Consider the following 19,973-nt stretch of genomic DNA (forward strand, 5'->3'; position numbering starts at 1 on the left):
ACACAATAACCCAGAATGACAAAGTGAAAACATGTTTTTAGAAATGTTAGCAAATTTATTGAATATGAAATACAGAAATATCTAATTTGCATACAGTAGGTATTCACAACCCTGAATCAATATACGTTAGAATCACCTTTGGTAGTGATTACAGCTGGGAGTCTTTCTGGGTAAGTCTCTAAGAGCTTTGCACACCTGGATTGTACAATATTTGCACATTATTATTTTTTAAATTCTTCAAGCTCCGTCAAGTTGGTTGTTGATCATTGCTAGACAGACATTTTCAAGTTATTCAATAGATTTTAAAGACGATTTAAATCAAAACTGTAACTAGTACACTCAGGAACATTCAATGTCATCTTGGTAAGCAACTCCAGTGTATATTTGGCCTTGTGTTTTAGGTTATTGACCTGCTGAAAGGTGAACCAGGGTTTCCTCTAGGATTTTGCCTGTATTTAGCTCTATTCCGTTTCTTTTTATCCAAAACAAAAAAAACTCCCTAGTCCATGCTGATGACAAGCATGCCCATAACATTATGCAGCCACCACTATAATTGAAAATATGAAGAGTGGTACTCTGTGATGTGTTGTGTTGGATTTGCCCCAAACATGACACTTTGCATTCAGGACATGAAGTTAATTTCTTTGCCACATTTTTTGCAGTTTTACTTTAGTGCCTTATTGCAAACATGATGCATGTTTTAGAATATTGTTATTCTGTACATGCTTCCTTCTTTTTACTCTGTCATTTACAGTGCATTCCTGTAAGGTCCAGAGCCTCCAGCGACGGTCTGCGGTCCAGAGCCTCCAGCGACGGTCTGCGATCCAGAGCCTCCAGTGACGGTCTGCGGTCCAGAGCCTCCAGTGACGGTCTGCGGTCCAGAGCCTCCTGCGAGGGTTCCCAGTCCGGAGCCTCCTGTGACGAACCACGGTCCGGAGTCCCCGGCGACGATCTACGGTCCGGAGTCCCCGGCGACGATCTACGATCCGGTTCCTGCGGCGACGATCCACGGTCCGGAGCCTCCGGCGACGATCCACGGTCCGGTGCCTCCGGCGACAATCCACGGTCCGGTTCCTCTGGTGACGATCCACGGTCTGGAGTCCCCGGCGACGATCTACAGTCCGGAGCCTCCGGCAACGATCCACGGTCCGGTTCCTCCGATGACGTATCCACGAGCGGAGTGGGTACTTCGCCCCGCACCGGAGCCGCCCCCGACGGTAGATGCCCACCCGGACCCTCCCCTATTGAGCCAGGTTTTGCGGTCGGAGTCCGCACCTTTGGGGAGGGGGTACTGTCACGCCCTGACCATAGAGAGCTGTTTATTCTCTATGTTGGTTGGGTCGGTGTGATTTAGGGTGGGTTATCTAGGGGAATTGTATATCTATGTTGGCCTGATATGGTTCCCAATCAGAGGCAGCTGTTTATCGTTGTCTCTGATTGGGGATCATATTTAGGTAGCCATTTCCCCTTTGTATTTGTGGGAGCTTGACTATGTTTGTGTGTAGTTGCTTTCTGCGCTGCATGTAGCGTCACGTTTCGTTTATTCGCTTTATTGTTTTTGTGCTTTATGTTTTCTCTTCCAAATAAAAGGATGGAAACATACCACGCTGCATCTTGGTCCACTCCTTATAACGATTGTGACAGTATGTTAGTATTGTGGAGTAACAACAATGATCCATCCTAAGTTTTCTCCTATCACATGAAACTCTGTAACTGTTTTAAAGTCACCATTGGCCTCATGGTGAAATCCCTTAGCGGTTTCCTTCCTTTCTGGAAACTGACCTAGGAAGGACGCCTGTATCTTTGTAGTGACTGGGTCAAAGTGTAATTAATAACTTCACCATGCTGAGTGTAACCGATGTGAAATGGCTAGCTAGAAAGTGAGGTGTGTGCTTCAATCGGTGACGTCACTCGCTCTGAGGCCTGAAGTAGTTGTTCCCCTTGCTCTGCAAGGGCCACGGCTTTTGTGGAGCGATGTGTAACGATGCTTCGTGGGAGGCAGTTGTTGATGTGTGCAGAGGGTCCCTGATTCAAGCCCAGGTAGGGGCGAGGAGAGGAACGGAAGCTATACTGTTACATGAACAAGAGATTCAATCTCTGCTTTTTTTTATTTTGACCCATCTACCAATAGGTGCTCTTCTTTGCGAGACATTGGAAAACCTCCCTGGTGTTTGTGGTTGAATCTGTGTTTGAAATTCACTGCTCGACTGAGGGACCTTACAGAGATAATTGTATGTGTGGGGTACAGAGATGAGGTAGTCATTCAAAAATCATGTTAAACACTATTATTGCACACAGAGTTAGTCCATGCATGTTCTAATGTGACATTTTTACTCCTGAACATATTTAGGCTTGCCATAACAAAGGGGTTGAATACTTATTGACTCAAGACATTTTTGCTTTTAATTTGTAAACATTTCTGAAAACTTAACTCCACTTTGACATTATGGGGTATTGTGTGTAGGCCAGTGACACAATATCTAAATATAATGCATTTTAGATTCAGGCTGTAACACAACAAAATGCAGAAAACGTCAAGGGGTGTGAATACTTTCTGAAGACACTGTATATATATATATATATATATATATATATATATATATATATATATATATATATATATATACACTGCTCAAAAAAATAAAGGGAACACTAAAATAACACATCCTAGATCTGAATGAATGAAATATTCTTATTAAATACTTTTTTCTTTGCATAGTTGAATGTGCTGACAACAAAATCACACAAAAATGATCAATGGAAATCAAATTTATCAACCCATGGAGGTCTGGATTTGGAGCCACACTCAAAATTAAAGTGGAAAACCACACTACAGGCTGATCCAACTTTGATGTAATGTCCTTAAAACAAGTCAAAATGAGGCTCAGTAGTGTGTGTGGCCTCCACGTGCCTGTATGACCTCCCTACAACGCCTGGGCATACTCCTGATGAGGTGGCGGATGGTCTCCTGAGGGATCTCCTCCCAGACCTGGACTAAAGCATCCGCCAACTCCTGGAAAGTCTGTGGTGCAACATGGCCTTGGTGGATGGAGCGAGACATGATGTCCCAGATGTGCTCAATTGGATTCAGGTCTGGGGAACGGGCGGGCCAGTCCATAGCATCAATGCCTTCCTCTTGCAGGAACTGCTGACACACTCCAGCCACATGAGGTCTAGCATTGTCTTGCATTGTCCAGCATATTGTCTCACAAGGGGTCTGAGGATCTCATCTCGATACCTAATGGCAGTCAGGCTACCTCTGGCGAGCACATGGAGGGCTGTGCGGCCCCCCAAAGAAATGCCACCCCACACCATGACTGACCCACCGCCAAACCGGTCATGCTGGAGGATGTTGCAGGCAGCAGAACGTTCTCCACGGCGTCTCCAGACTCTGTCACATGTGCTCATGTGCTCAGTGTGAACCTGCTTTCATCTGTGAAGAACACAGGGTGCCAGTGGCGAATTTGCCAATCTTGGTGTTCTCTGGCAAATGCCAAACGTCCTGCACGGTGTTGGGCTGTAAGCACAACTCCCACCTGTGGACGTCGGGCCCTCATACCACCCTCATGGAGTCTGTTTCTGACCGTTTGAGCAGACACATGCACATTTGTGGCCTGCTGGAGGTCATTTTGCAGGGCTCTGGCAGTGCTCCTCCTTGCACAAAGGCGGAGGTAGCGGTCCTGCTGCTGGGTTGTTGCCCTCCTACGGCCTCCTCCACGTCTCCTGATGTACTGGCCTGTCTCCTGGTAGCGCCTCCATGCTCTGGACACTACGCTGACAGACACAGCAAACCTTCTTGCCACAGCTCGCATTGATGTGCCATCCTGGATGAGCTGCACTACCTGAGCCACTTGTGTGGGTTGTAGACTCCGTCTCATGCTACCACTAGAGTGAAAGCACCGCCAGCATTCAAAAGTGACCAAAACATCAGCCAGGAAGCATAGGAACTGAGAAGTGGTCTGTGGTCACCACCTGCAGAACCACTCCTTTATTGGGGGTGTCTTGCTAATTGCCTATAATTTCCACCTGTTGTCTATTCCATTTGCACAACAGCATGTGAAATTTATTGTCAATCAGTGTTGCTTCCTAAGTGGACAGTTTGATTTCACAGAAGTGTGATTGACTTGGAGTTACATTGTGTTGTTTAAGTGTTCCCTTTATTTTTTTGAGCAGTGTATATATATATATATAGTATTCACACCCCTTGAGAGAGAGAAAGAGGGAGCGATAGAGAGAGAGATGGTATCCTCAATGAAATTATAAAATATACAGACAACAAATTCCAATTGGCTATACTTAAACTCTTTAACATCATTCTTAGTTCTGGCATCTTCCCCAATATTTAGAATTGGCCAAATCCGTGAAAGTGGAGACACATTTGACCCCAATAACTACTGTGGGATATGCGTCAACAGCAACCTTGGGGAAATCCTCTGCATTATCATTAACAGCAGACCTGTACATTTCCTCAGTGAAAACAATGTACTGAGCAAATGTCAAATTGGCTTTTTACCAAATTATCATACGACAGACCACATATTCACCCTGCACACCTTAATTGACATACAAACGATCCAAAACGAAGGCAAAGTCTTTTCATGCTTTTTTGATTTCGAAAAACCCTTTGACTCAATTTGGCATGAGGTTCTGCTATACAAATTGATGGAAAGTGGTGTTGGGGGAAAAACATACAACATTATAAAATCCATGTACAAAAACAACAAGTCCGCGGTTAAAATTGGCAAAAAACACACACATTTCTTTCCAAAGGGCCGTCGGGTGAGACAGGGATGCATCTTAAGCCCCACCCTCTTCAACTTGTATACCAGCACCCGGCCTGACCCTACCAGAATCTGAAGTCAAATGTATACTCTTTGCTGATGATCTGGTACTTCTGTCACAAACCAAGGAGGGCCTACGGCAGCACCTAGATCTTCTGCACAGATTCTGCCAGCCCTGGGTCCTGACAGTAAATCTCAGTAAGACCAAAACAATATTGTTCCAAAAAAGTTCCAGTCGCCAGGACCACAAATACAAATTCCATCTAGACACTGTTGCCCTAGAGCACACAAAAAACGATACATACTTTGGCCTAAACATCAGCGCCACAGGTAACTTCCACAAAGCTGTGAACGATCGGAGAGACAAGGCAAGAAGGGTCTTCTATGCCATCAAAAGGAACATAAAATTCAACATACCAATTAGTATCTGGCTAAAAATACTTGAATCAGTTATAGAACCCATTGCCCTTTATGGTTGTGAAGTCTGGGGTCTGCTCACCAACCAAGAATTCACATAATTTGACAAACACCAAATTGAGATTGCATGCAGAATTCTGCAAAACTATCCTCCATGTACAATGTAAAACACCAAATAATGCATGCAGAGCAGAATTAGGTCGATACCCCAAAATGATCAAAACCCAGAAAAGTGACGTTAAATTCAACAACCACCTAAAAGGAAGCAATTCCCAAACCTTCCATAACAAAGCCATCACCTACAGAGTGATGAACCTGGAGAAGAGCCCCTAAGCAAGCTGGTCCTGGGGCTCTGTTCACAAAAAAACTGAGTAAACTATAATTCTATTTAGCCCTAAACAGAGAGTACATAGTGGCAGAATACCTGACCACTGTGACTGACCCAAACTAAGGAAAGCTTTGACTATGTACAGACTCAGTGAGCCTAGCCTTGCTATTGAGAAAGGCCGCTGTAGGCAGACAGCGGAGAGAAGACAGGCTATGTGCACACTGCCCACAAAATGAGGTGGAAACTGAGCTGCACTTCCCAACCTCCTGCCAAATGTATGACCATATTAGAGACATATATTTCCTTCAGATTACACAGACCCACAAATAATTCAAAAAACAAATCCAATTTTGATAAACTCCCATATCTACTGGGTGAAATACCAGTGTGCCATCACAGCAGCAACATTTGTGACCAGTTGCCACAAGAAAAGTGCAACCAGTAAAGAACACCATTGTAAATACAACCTATATGTATCTTTATTTATTTTCCCTTTTGTACTTTAATCATTTGCACATCGTTACAACACTGTATATATACATAATATGACATTTGAAATATCTTTATTCTTTTGGATCTTCTGTGAGTGTAATGTTTACTGGTCATTTTATAGTTTTTTTCATTTTTGTTTATTATCTACTTCACTTGCTTTGGCAATGTTAACATATGTTTCCCATGCCAATAAAGCCCTTGAATTGAATTGAATTGAATTGAGAGCGAGAGAGAGAAAGGTACAGAATATCCATACACATTGAACATTGAAGTTCACGAGAAAAAAAGGAAACACTAAAAGGTCACGTCAGAACAACAAAAAGGGTCAAAAGTCACGTCATCATCGATCATGATCAAACCAGTCAATCAGCACATCAGATGTACCTAACAACAGCTAGCAGCAATCAAAAATTCACTGCACTTCACAAGTTGCCAAAAATATATATAAAATAGAGATAGAGATATAGAAAGGACTCGACGCCACGTCCTGCAACATGACGTCATCCGAAATAAAATGACACCATGGGTTCAACTAACAGGTGTGGGAACTGGGAACGTGTCCCCATGACTGGTGGCTACTGGTTGGCTACACAACGACAATGGAGAGGCCATCTCATGTTATCATTGGCCGGTTGGCAGGTTGGGTTGGTTGCAAAACAAAAGAAAAAGAGAAGCAGTGGAGTTCCAATTTTTTTCTCAAGTGGTAAATATGATGTAGACTTTACTTTCCCATTTATTCCAGCCTCTCTCTCTCAACGTCTCTGGCTGACAAACCAAATGAAGGGAGGTTATTACTGTCAAAATGAAAAAGTCAACAAATCAACAAATACAATTGGAAATATAGAGATAAAAATGGAACCTTCAAAAATAAATAAAATAATGGCCTTTATTTTTCTTTTTGAAGCAGTTCTGAGAGACTTTTCAGTCAGAGAACATTTATAGGGTAAAAGACTGGCGTGCTGCACTGCAATCACAAAGTTAAGACTAGGCCAAATGGCATGTTATACATCTCAAACTAACACAGTCACACTCGAAATAATTGGATTTTGTCCTTGCATTGTATGCAATGATGATGGTATGTACATTGAGTACCTTAGCCATTTATAAATTCTTTAAGTCAGAACGGCAGGAGACCAAACCCTGACAGACTTACCCCCCACCATCACACGCACACACACGCACACAAACACACACACACACAAATGGCTGTTGTTAGAGACACACTGAGGATGTCATAATGACTAGCCTGTCCTCATCATTGTTCAGGACATTCTCCACTTGTTCCTCATCAATGTGTTACATCAAAGTCATTCCTCCTCTCTTCTCCTCTCCTCAGGCAGTCTGCTCAGACAGCCTCCTTTCAATTAGTGCTACATGTCTTTATTCAAATGCTATCTGACAAGAAATTAAGGTAGCATTTATCATTTCCATTATACTGTATATGTCATTATTGCAATCCCTTCACTTTGGTGAGGCCATTGTAAAACATCCACATATTATTTACAAGCAAATTGTTCATAGAAATATACAATGGAAGCACATGTACTGTTCTTATGCTGCAATGATGTGTAGTCTAACGTATACAACCAAAATATCATGTTTCAGGTATGCAGTAGCCAGTGGAGTTTAGCTGGGGGGAGTCAGACATGTCAGCCCACTGCCCCTCCTACTCCCTCCTCATTGGCCAGCACCCTGAGGGGCTGTCTGCCATTCAACCCTGGCTCTGGGCATGAATGTGAGCATGGCATAGCGTCTGCTCTTACCTGGATGTGGACGGCAAAGGGGTCAGTAAGGTCGGTTGGCATCCTTTGGCCGCTTCAGCTGCACCTTCAGCCGCTTCATGCCTATCTGAAAACCATTCATGGCCTGGATAGCCGCCTGGGCACTGGATGGGTTATCGAAGCTCACAAAGCCTGGGACACAACGTAGGAGGGAGAGTGAAAGAGAGAGAGAGAGAGACAGAGTGAAGGAGAGATGGGGAGAGGCAGAGAAAGAAAGAATGAAAAGAGGAGGAAAGAGAGAGAGAACTCCTTTTTAGCTTTCCACAATGCAACAACAATGTGCCTTCATTTTCTCTACTCAGGAGGTAAATTGAAATTCTCTGAAATAAAAAGATGATTACACGAAATAACAAAATGGTTCATGACATAGATATCAAAAAGCTCCTAATTGAAAAGTGTTAGAAGTCAGAGGGTGTAATTTGAACAAAGGAGAAGCAAGATGAGATAAGAAAGGAGTGTGACACTGAGTGAGGTTTTGTTTTCTGTGCATGTGTGTTTGAGAAACTGACAGAGAATATCTGTGTGTATGAGCGTTGGTCTGTACAGATGAAGGATCTTAATTTGATCACCCTGTTGCAGGAAAACTGCAAAGCAGGAATTTTAAAACTTGTATTGTATTTAAGGTTTAAAAAGGCTTCTGAAGTTTGTAATTTCCACTTTGAAATTTCAGAAATAATTTTCCCTTACGAAAAATGTATCGACCCCTACAAAAATGTCCATTAATTATAATCCACATGATAATTCACATTTCCTGTTGCTGCAGGATTATTTTCCTGCTGTAGCAAACTGGCTAAAATGAAGATCCTACATCTGTATGTCTCTAAGCATAGCAAGGTGAAAGTGTATGTGTGTGTGTGTGTGTGTGTGTGTGTGTGTGTGTGTGTGTGTGTGTGTGTGTGTGTGTGTGTGTGTGTGTGTGTGTGTGTGTGTGTGTGTGTGTGTGTGTGTGTGTAGAGTAAGAGGAGCAGGGTTGGAGCATGTTGCCAGGCTAGGAGCGGGGCGTACTGGGTGTAGGGTGTAGGTGTGGGAAGGTGGAGGGGGCTGTAAGTAGAGGTGTCTCTCCCCTGCCTGTGAGTAGAGGTGCCTGCCTCTCCTCTCCTCTCCCCTGCCTGTGAGTAGAGGTGTCTCTCCCCTGTCTGTGAGTAGAGGTGCCTGCCTCTCCTCAACTCTCCCTGCCTGTGAGTAGAGGTGCCTGCCTCTCCTCTCCTCTCCCCTGCCTGTGAGTAGAGGTGCCTGCCTCTCCTCTCCTCTCCCCTGCCTGTGAGTAGATGTGCCTGCCTCTCCTCTCCTCTCCCCTGCCTGTGAGTAGAGGTGTCTCTCCCCTGTCTGTGAGTAGAGGTGCCTGCCTCTCCTCAACTCTCCCTGCCTGTGAGTAGAGGTGCCTGCCTCTCCTCTCCTCTCCCCTGCCTGTGAGTAGAGGTGCCTGCCTCTCCTCTCCTCTCCCCTGCCTGTGAGTAGAGGTGCCTGCCTCTCCTCTCCCCTGCCTGTGAGTAGAGGTGTCAGCCTCTCCTCTCCTCTCCTCTCCTCTCCTCTCCTCTCCTCTCCTCTCCTCTCCTCTCCTCTCCTCTCCTCTCCTCTCCTCTCCTCTCCTCTCCTCTCCTCTCCTCTCCTCTCCTCTCCTCTCCTCTCCTCTCCTCTCCTCTCCTCTCCCCTGCCTGTGAGTAAAGGTGTCAGCCTCTCCTCTCCTTTCCTCTCCTCTCCTCTCCTTTCCCCTGCCTGTGAGTAAAGGTGTCAGCCTCTCCTCTTCTCTCCCCAGCCTGTGAATAGAGGTGCCAGCCTCTCCACTCCCCTGCCCTGCATGTGCTCTGAGTTATCACCTGGGTGTTGGGGCGGAATGAGCCCGGAGCTTTCCACACTGGGACTCCTGCCTGCTCTTATCAGACACCTCCGTGATTGACGGACGGAATTTTCCGCTTGCCAGCTGATTTGATCACGTCGCTATGGGTCCAATTTAATTTGGGGGGAGAGGGCAGGCTTTTGTCAGGTGGGGAGAGATAAGGCTCCTGCTTTTACAAACCCTTTAAACAAACTGAGCAGGGAAGAGCCTGCCAGACAGCAGCGATCCCCCTCACATCCTGCTCTCATCAATCTCAACCTTGCATTTTACATCCCAACCCCAAAAGGTGATTGTCAGGGAGGGGAAAAAGGGGAAGAAGAAGATGGTGAAGAAAGAGAGGACAAAGAAAGGAGCAGACTAGAAGGGTGGTAAATCCTGGCCCCCTTTACACCATGTAAACTAGTCAGCTGCCAGGTTTATTATGATGTTTTATACAGCATGTACGCTTCAGAAGTACAAGCAGCACTTGACTGGGACACATTCAGTGCACAGCACAATGTAAAACACCCCAAACAGCCTTTATGAGAGGAGATGGAATACTATCATGTATGAATCATCATTTCATTGTCCCCTCGCAGCTCTTCAGCTGAGAAAACGATGTTCAGTCCTCTGTACAATCATTGTAGGGTATTACGGACAAGGTTTGATTTGCAGGTGAGAGTGGAGTACTGACAAAGACCACAGTCTTATCATTCTACAGCTCTGCATGACTCCTGGGTGCGGTGACTTAGTGTCTAAGCTGTAGGGAACTGCACAGCTAGATGCTGACGGACGTTGTGAAACGTCTTGAAGGGGACTGCTCCCACTTTAAGCCGACCAAACAATGGAGTGCTGCTTGCTGTTCCTCTAAAAACAGAGGATCATCTATTTCAGTGGTAAATGTTAGTCTGCGAGTGTGTATGCAGTGCTTTCAGAGGACCTTCTAAAGTCACATTTTGCTTCCACTTAGATAGGTGAGCTTTGATCATCCTTAAATGTCAATATTGAGTAACAAACATGGAGGATTAAAATAACAGTGAATCCCAACAGACCCCAGACTAAGACCTTGAAACAGCCAGAAACTCAACATCCTACCCCGTTCAGTGACGGAGCCACCATCTTCTTCAGCTGCACATCTGATATTCTGAAGCTGATAATTAACACCAACAACTAACAATTACTCGAGTGGATGTCAAGGTATCCTCAATTGCCATGGAAACGGTCTTAATGGTTTTTGGAAGGTTGAAACATTCTTTTTCACTTTGCCAATGTTACTTTTTAAACTGTGACTTTGCCAATGTTACTTTTTAAACTGTGACTTTGCCAATGTTACTTTTTAAACTGTGACTTTGCCAATGTTACTTTTTAAACTGTGACTTTGCCAATGTTACTTTTTAAACTGTGACTTTGCCAATGTTACTTTTTAAACTGTGACTTTGCCAATGTTACTTTTTAAACTGTGACTTTGCCAATGTTACTTTTTAAACTGTGACTTTGCCAATGTTACTTTTTAAACTGTGACTTTGCCAATGTTATTTTTTAAACTGTGACTTTGCCTCATCTCAGTAAGTCAATGACTACCCTGGATTCCATAATGATGACATTGGCACATTGCCTATTGTCAATCACTGAGAATCATAAGGGGTGTGCGCACACACACGCATACACACACCCACACGTATTATGCGTGTATATGTGTGTGTACATGCATTGTCCGCTTGCATCTAATGTGCATAGGAAGAATTCAATCTCCCATTTTGAACTGAAGAGGGATCAAATTGCTTCCCCTGTTGCTGCAGGAGAGTAATGATTTAGTTCACTTAATGCATAGCATCTTCTGTCTAATTTGTTCATGTCTCTCACAAGAGCCCCGGGGCTCAGACTATAAAAAGGAAGGAGAAAAAATGAGAGGTTAAATGATTGTTTTTCAGCCAAGATCTTAATTAATAGCTGCATGGGAAAATAATGGTGAGATGCGTGAGGTCACAGCCTCTTTGTCCTTCCTCATAGAGTAATGATAGACATGCTATTCTCATCCAAGACAGCCCAAATAGGAGGCCAGTGGTCCGTTTCTGCAGTCCAGCTCCTCATCTCGTGGGTGCTGCTGTTTAGGGCTCAAACAGGTCTATTATTATCTCCTGGAGATCACACAGTCCACCTGTACATCCTCTACCACCACCCAGTCTCATCACTACAGGCTGTGTGGGAGGAAGGTGTTGGATAGGAGGCTGGGAGGCTGGGTCTCTAGGGGCTATCTATGGAGGCTGGGGAACCATGGTTTTATAGTATGTTTGTTGAAGGTGAAACGCTAATAGCCAGAAGGACTTTATTCCCCTATACTGCATGTCTAGCTACATGGTAATAGGCATGTACTTGAACTTGGGGAGCTGTGGGCTTAAGCTGGAGGTAGTTAGAAACAAATCGCCCCTCCTCCACTCCATCCCCCTCTCACTCGCTCCCAGTATCTGATAAGCATCTGCTGATGAGTTGAACTTAAGGAGCGAAGCACGCATCCCCCTCTCTTCTCCTCCCTGCTCACTCGCATGTAACGCCACTTTTAAAATGTTAATTGCAACTTGATTAGGATAGACACAGGGAATAAAGGAAAACACAACTAAATGCAGAATCCAAAGTGGGACATGAGAAGATTGCCGAACATCACCGTCGACTTCTCATCCGATTCTTTTTTTTCTCAGCAGAGATGACAGCTTTGACTCACTGACTCACCAAAACACTTGCTTTGATTGGTCGCCCGGTCCACGAAGACTTTGGCGGAGATGACGTTGCCGAAAGGGAGGAACATTTGCATTAATTCTGCGTCTCCAAACTCCTGGGGCAGATGGTAAATAAACAGGTTGCAGCCTTCCGGCCCTGGTGGGAAATAACAACAACAAACTATAGAGGTTACATGGGGAAATAGAAGGAGAGGACAGGCAGAACATGCATGATGACATAAGCCCAGTGTCTGCCCCAATTACTAGCTGACAATAGGACAGGACTGACTGGCTCCCAATCTCGCTTCAGTCTCCACACAAACCCAGGTGCCACATACAATACATGGCCTTCTGATGAGGAGAGGAATAGACTAGAGAGAGAGAGAGAGAGAGAGAGAGAGAGAGAGAGAGATGTGGGCTGCTTGGTGGGTTGTGCTAGCGGCTGCATGGATTGTTCCCTGTCTCATTGCTCGGGGATGATAGCATGACGAGATGAGTCTGTGGCTGGTAAGAAGGCTGATAAGAGGCTGCTGCTGACTGACTCTCCCTGGCCCAGATAGAGGACACACACAGTATGATGGAGAGCTGTGGTTTTACAGTCTGAGCTTATGGCTTTATTCAGCCTGTTTGTTAGTTTAGGTGTGTCTCATGAAATGGAGGCTGCTGCGGCTGCAGTCTCTTGGAGGCTGCAGACTGGGAGACCAGCCAACAGCCAAGCCAGAGAGGGAAGGATCCAGATCTGAGTCAGAGACAGACCAGTGGAGCTGACACACTGTCTGGAGGAGGAGCAGCTCTGTGGCTTGATGTACACAGCAGACACAAAGTATAGTAGTCACATAACCCTAATGCAAGCTTCATTTAACTCAAGGATGGGGGCAGGTAGACCACAAAGCTTGGCGAAACACACTGCAATAGAATTATCCCCCTTATGCAATGTTAGAACACTTAGAGTCATTTCAGATTTTCCACGTTGACTAATAATCATATTTATAACCATCACATACTGTACAATAACATAAATTAATAATTATATCTGGCAAACAGTGTCAGGAAGAGTGATTTACCATTACAGCATATCCTATGCTTTATTACATTTAATGCTGTGGTACTAACACTAAACTAGGAATGTTAATAAATGATTATGCATGCAGCTAATTAATCTAATGAATATTCATAACCACTTAAACACATTGTAATGGACTGATTAACCAGTCGAACACTGCGAGTTTGAATTAGTGCAGTTTTTGAATAATGACAGAGTAACTTTTCCATCTCTCTGCCTGCTAATGTTAAACTCCTTTAAATGAAGCTCTCTTTTTCTCCCATTTTCCAGCCCAGTGTTTCCTCTCCCTGGCTAATTCAACGCAGCCGTACATTAGAATGGAACATGGTAATTATCACCTTTTATCTTGGGTGGGCGCGCCCGCTAGCTCTTACCTTCTCTCTGTTGCTGGGGGATGATGGTGGGTTGCTGGGGAAACGCTTGACTGATTGGTGCATAGGCGGCAGGGTAGGCTGCTGTTGCAAAGAGAAGGAGAAGAGCCAGAGTGGAATATTACATCTCCATTTGCGACAACTTAAATCATTATTCTATTGTTCACGTCCTCCAGACACTGAATAAATAAATTGCATTACGGCTTGGAGCCCGAGCTCATTTTCATTGTGGATCATTACACAAAGGGAATGCACTGTCTAAACAGGGACACATACAATACAGGAATGAGAGCCTATTCCTATCCTGATAGATGGTTAAAGAGGATAGGTCTTAGTGTCTGTCTATCTATATCACGATCATGTAGAGGGGTGTCTGGAACACAGTTCTCAGTGTACTTTTGGAATTAAGATTTTTGTGTGGGTGTATAATCAAGTCCAATGGAAATCCGTTCAAATCCTAATGTAAAGTTTCCTAATCCTGGAGAAAATTGGCCAGTCCTCTGGGCTATCTTTAGCAGCCATAGTGTCTGCTAGAGTGACAGAGAGGGAGAGAGGGAGAGAGGGAGAGAGTGAGAGCGATAGAGAAAGAGATGGAGGAGAGAGGGGAGGAGTGAGGAGAGGCAGGTCACCTGCGTAGTGCTGCACACCGGCGTAAGCCTGCTGGAGAGGGTCAGTCACTGTAGGACTCTGTGCTGCAGAGAGAGAAAGAGAGAGAGAGAGAGAGAGAGAGAGAGGGAGAGAGAGAAAGAGAGCGACAGAGAGAGAGAGAGAGAGAGAGGGAGAGAGAGAAAGAGAGGGAGATAAAGTGAGAGAGAAAGAGAGAGTGACAGAGAGAGAGAGAGGGAGAGGGAGAAAGAGAGCGAGATAAAGCGAGAGAGAGAAAGAAAAAGAAAGAAAAGAGAGAGATGGAGAGAGAGAAAGAGAGGGAGAGAGGGAGAGCGGGAGAGAGAGGCAGAGGATGGAGTCACACAAAGATTCGAGTTGTCATATTTCACAGTTCTTCAAAATTCCTGTTCGCCCCCAGATGTTTGCATCAAATATTAACAACATGCCAAACAAACTGCTTTGTGGTTCATTATCACTGCAGCTGCCTTACATAATGCATCAAGGAGTCAAGTGCATGATGATGTGTCAGTTGTTCAGGAATCATCAGGAGCATACAGCATTAAGAAGCTGAGGAGGAGCTTCTGAGGCTCATCATATTAACCATAATGCACTGATGTATGCACTGACTCACTCATCATGAATGTCAAACTCATATTTGACTCTCAGAACACCGTCACACTCCTATTCTGATTGCAGTATGGCAGTCACCTAAGACTATCTTGCCAGGTCTCCCTCTACAAAAATATGCTTTATAATGGTTTTATCCTAGTTAAGAAAAGGCTACATGTCAAATGAATGAAACTGCTGTTAAATTGGCTCACCTGAGTAGAGGTGAATCCCATTGGCTGTCTCACCTGGGTAGGGGTGGATCCCATTGGTGTAGATTGGCTCGTTGGTAGGCTGACCGTTGGTCTGGGGCGGGAGGGATGCGAACCCGTTGACCCCCATGGGTGTTGCTAGGCTGGGCACGGCCGTGGCATTGATACCCGGCGGCGTGCTGGTGCCTGTAAATAGAGCAACCCTGTTTCATTACTGGGACCACAGGCCATGGTGGACATGGTTCACACTCCACAGTCTGCAGCCTCTCTCTGACCAGCGTCTAATTGGACACTGGGGCCTCTGTCTGTTAGTGGCCTCAGCCTCTCCCCCTGGTCACATTTCAGGTTTGTCACCTTGTCCATGCTCTCTCGCCTTGTGCTAGATAGATTATTATTCTTCTCCCTAATCCCGGTGAAGGGCATTTAAGTAATGTAGGATTACATTTGATAGGCATTACCTGGGTGTATGTAGGCTTTGTGGATTACAGATGGCGGATGGATGCAGAGGTGACTGAGCCACTTTATTTAATTCATTTAGAGAGACGCGTGGAGCCCCTGTCTTGGGCCAGTCTGCCTACTTAGTGTCGAGCCATCAAAGCTCTTCACGACAAGGGCCAGGAAGACAGGTCAAACTCAGGTCCAGGATTATCTCCCACAAATCTTTGTTCGTATATTGTATAGTCAAGGACTTTGCATCCAAAGTCATCAGATTGGCCGTGTTCCCGGAAACACACAAACAGTGGCCCATGATAGAGAGAGGGAGGGAGAGAGAGAGAGAGAGAAGGAGAGAGATAGAGAGAGATAGACCTAACCCACTATTAAATTAGTCAAAACAGGAACATTTTACAGAAAATAACAAGGAAATGATCTCAACAGAGAAAAATGTCCTCGTGTGTGCTACCTATATCCCCCCAATAGAATCCACATACTTTAATGATGACAGCTTCTCCATCCTAGAGGGGGAGATCAACCATTTCCAGGCCCAGGGACATGTAGTAGTTTGTGGCGACCTAAATGTCAGAACTGGACAAGAATCTGACACTCTCAGCACACAGGGGAAAAACACCTACCTGGAGGTGACAACATTTCCTCCTCCATATGCCCCCCTAGACACAACTACGACAACATAACCAACATAACCAACAAAAAGTCCTGCAGCTCTGTCGGACGCTGGGTATGTACATAGTCAATGGAAGGCTTCGAGGGGACTCCTACAGTAGGTACACCTATAGGTCATCTCTTGGCAGTTGTACTGTAGACTACTTTATCACTGACCTCAACCCAAAATCTCTTAAGAGCGTTCACAGTCAGTCCACTGACACCCCTATCAGATCACAGCAAAATCACACTCTACTTGAACAGAGCTATGTTCAATCATGAGGCATCAAAGCCAAAGGAACTGAATAATATTAAGAAATGCTATAGATGGAAGGAAAGTAGTGTGGAAATCTATAAAAAAAACAATTAGGCAACAACAAATTCAATCCCTTCCAGACAATTTCCTGGACAAAATGTTTCACTGTAATAGTGAAGGTGTAAACTTGGCAGTAGAAAACCTATGTCACGAATCCCGTTTCCTGAGTCTGTTTTTTGCCTGTGTTCTGTTCTGGAGTGTTTTTTCCGGTGTCCTGGAACTGTCTGGTTGCCGGGCGATTTAGCTAGTTGGGAGATCTCTGATTACCCGCACCTGTATCCCATCAGCTATCTGCACACCTGGTCCTGATCATCATCTCTCCTCTTCATAGCCCGGACCTGACATCCATTCCCTGCCGGATCGTTAGCCATTAACAGTATGTTGTGCCAGCGTATCAGCCTCCAGCTTGATAGAATTTGTTTTGTTGTTTTGTACGTCTTGCTTGCCTTAAACTTACCTCCGTTTGTTCTGTCTTCAGTTATTCACCCGGATCACTTACCCCATTCCTGCCTGGTCGTCGGAGGTTTCCGCTACTCCCTTGGACCCACCTATTCACTCCCATCAACTCACCACCGCTGCCCGCTACGCCACCTGGATATTTCTACCCCTTCATATTCACTTGTAAATAAATACTCACCTTCTTCCTACTCTCCTTGTCCTGGTCTGCTTCTGGGTTCGATTTTGAAAGAACGTGACAACCTAAACAGTATATCTGACCTCTCAGCTTCCCTATCAAATCTAAAAAATTCAAGCAGACAACCTAAGAAAATTAACAACAATGACAATGTTGAAGAATGCAAAAACCTAAGAAAGAAATTGAGAAACCTGTCCAACCAAAAACATAGAGACCCAGAAAACCTAAGTCTCGCCTTCCCTATGGTGAATCACTAAAACAATACAGAAATACGCTATGGAAAAAGAAGGAACAGAAATCAGCTCAATGTAATTGAAGAATCCATAGAGTCTAACCACTTCCAGGAAAATTGGAAACAACACAAAGAGTTATCTATCCAAAACGGAGATGTGTGGATAAACCACTTCCCCAATCTTTTTGGCTCTATAACAAAGAACAAAAAGCAAAAACATATACATGATCAAATACAAACCTTAGAATCAACTATTAAATACTACCAGAACCCACTGGATTATCCAATTACACTGAATGAACTACAGGAAAAAATACAAACCCTCCAACCCAAATTAAATGATAAAAATATACAGACCACAAATTCCAATTGGCTAAAACTTAAACTCTTTAACATCATCCTCAGCTCTGGCATCTCCCCCAATATTTGGAATCAAGGACTGATCACCCCAATCCACAAAAGTGGAGACACATTTGACCCCAATAACTACTGTGGGATATGAGTCAACAGCAACCTTGGGGAAATCCTCTGCATTATCATTAACAGCAGACTCGTACATTTCCTCAGTGAAAACAATGCACTGAGCAAATGTCAAATTGGCTTTTTACCAAATTACCGTACGACAGACCACTGCACACCCTAATTGACAAACAAACAAACCAAAACAAAGGCGAAGTCTTCTCATGCTTTGTTGATTTCGAAAAACTCTTTGACTTCATTTGGCATGAAGGTCTGCTATATAAATTGATGGAAAGTGGTGTTGGGGGAAAAACATACAACATTTTAAAATGAATGTACTCAAACAACAAGTGTGCGGTTAAAATTGGCAAAAAACACAAACATTTCTTTCCACAGAGTCGGGGGGTGAGATAGGGATGCAGCTTAAGCCCCACCCTCTTCAACATATATATCAACAAATTGGTAATTGGAATTTGAACAGTTTGCAGCACCCGGCCTCACCCTACTAGAATTTGAAGTCAAATGTCTACTATTTGTTGATGATCTGATGCTTCTGTCCCCAACCACAAAGGTTCTACAGCAGCACCTAGATCTTCTGCACAGATTCTGTCAGACCTGGGCCCTGACAGTAAATCTCAGTAAGACAAAAAGAATGATGTTGCAAAAAATGTACAGTTGCCAGGACAATGAATAAAAATTCCATCTAGATACCGTAGCCCTCGGGCACACAAAAACTATAATACCTCGGCCTAAGGTAACTTCCACAAAGCTATGAATGATCTGAGAGACAAGGAAAGAAGGGCCTTTTATGCATTCAAAAAGAACAAAAAATCTGACCTACAAATTAAAAGCAGTTATAGAACCCATTGCCCTTTATGGTGGTGAGGTCTGTGGTCCACTCACCAACCAAGAATTCCCAAAATGGAACAAACACCAAATGGAGAGACTCTGCATGCAGAATTCTGCAAAAATATTCTCTGTGTACAACGTAAAACACCAAATATTGCATGCAGTGCAGAATTAGGCCAATACCCGAAAATGATCAAAATCCAGAAAAGAGCCGTTAAATTCTACAACCACCTAAAAGGAAGCGATTCCCAAACCTTCCATAACAAAGCCATCACCTACAGAGAAATTAACCTGGAGAAGAGTCCCCTAAGCAAGCTGGTCCTGGGGCTCTGTTCACAAACATAAACAGAACCCACAGAGCCCCAGGACAGCAACAGCAACACAATTAGAACCAACCAAATCATGAGAAAACTAAAAGATAATTACTTGAAACATTGGAAAGGAATTACCAAAAAACTGAGCAAACTAGAATGTTATTTGGCCTGACCACTGTGACTGACCCAAACTAAGGAAAGATTTGACTATGTACAGACTCAGTGAGCATAGCCTTGCTATTGAGAAAGGCCACTGAAGGAAGACCTGGCTCTCAAGAGAAGACAGGCTATGTGCACACTGCCCACAAAATGAGGTGGAAACTGAGCTGCACTTCCTAACCTCCTGCCAAATGTATGACCATATTAGAGACACATATTTCCCTCAGATTACACAGACCCACAAAGAATTCGAAAACAAATCCAATTTTGATAAACTCCCATATCTATTGTGTAAAATACCACAGTGTGCAATCACAACAGCAAGATTTGTGACCTGTTGCCACAAGAAAAGAGCAACCAGTGAAAAACAAACTCCATTGTAAATATATGACATTTGAAATGTCTTTATAATTTTGGAACTTTTGTGAGTATAATTTTTATTGTTTATTTCACATTTGTTTATTATCTATTTCACTTGCTTTGGCAATGTAAACATATGTTTCCCATACCAATAAAGCCCCTTAAATTGAAATGGAAATTGAAATTGAATTGAAAGAGAGAGAGATGGAGGGGGGGAGAGAGACTGGGAGAGAGAGAGAAAAAAAGAGAGATGCTGTACACTGTGGTGGCCAATGAGGGCCGGGAGATGTCATACATCATAACCCATCATGCCTCACTCAGGACACGTCTTCTCTATTTTACTTTAGGGCCCTCTGTCACTCTGG

The 19,973-nt window shown here is 44.1% G+C and overlaps 1 protein-coding gene across 1 annotated transcript in view; it reads right to left on the reverse strand.

Annotated features, from left to right (window-relative positions):
* LOC120024834 (CUGBP Elav-like family member 4) overlaps nt 1-19,973 on the reverse strand; it is a 51,560-nt gene that overhangs the window by 2,457 nt on the left and 29,130 nt on the right. Inside the window, exons 7-11 of the mRNA XM_038969157.1 lie at nt 15,224-15,373; nt 14,393-14,455; nt 13,767-13,847; nt 12,343-12,486; nt 7,782-7,931 (exon numbers count right to left, since the gene is read on the reverse strand). Of these exons, the coding sequence (XP_038825085.1) occupies nt 7,804-7,931; nt 12,343-12,486; nt 13,767-13,847; nt 14,393-14,455; nt 15,224-15,373 (566 nt within the window). The 3' untranslated portion in view covers nt 7,782-7,803. The remainder of the gene's footprint in view (nt 1-7,781; nt 7,932-12,342; nt 12,487-13,766; nt 13,848-14,392; nt 14,456-15,223; nt 15,374-19,973) is intronic.

This window comes from Salvelinus namaycush, chromosome 30, assembly GCF_016432855.1.
Source record: "Salvelinus namaycush isolate Seneca chromosome 30, SaNama_1.0, whole genome shotgun sequence".
Lineage (NCBI taxonomy): Eukaryota > Metazoa > Chordata > Actinopteri > Salmoniformes > Salmonidae > Salvelinus > Salvelinus namaycush.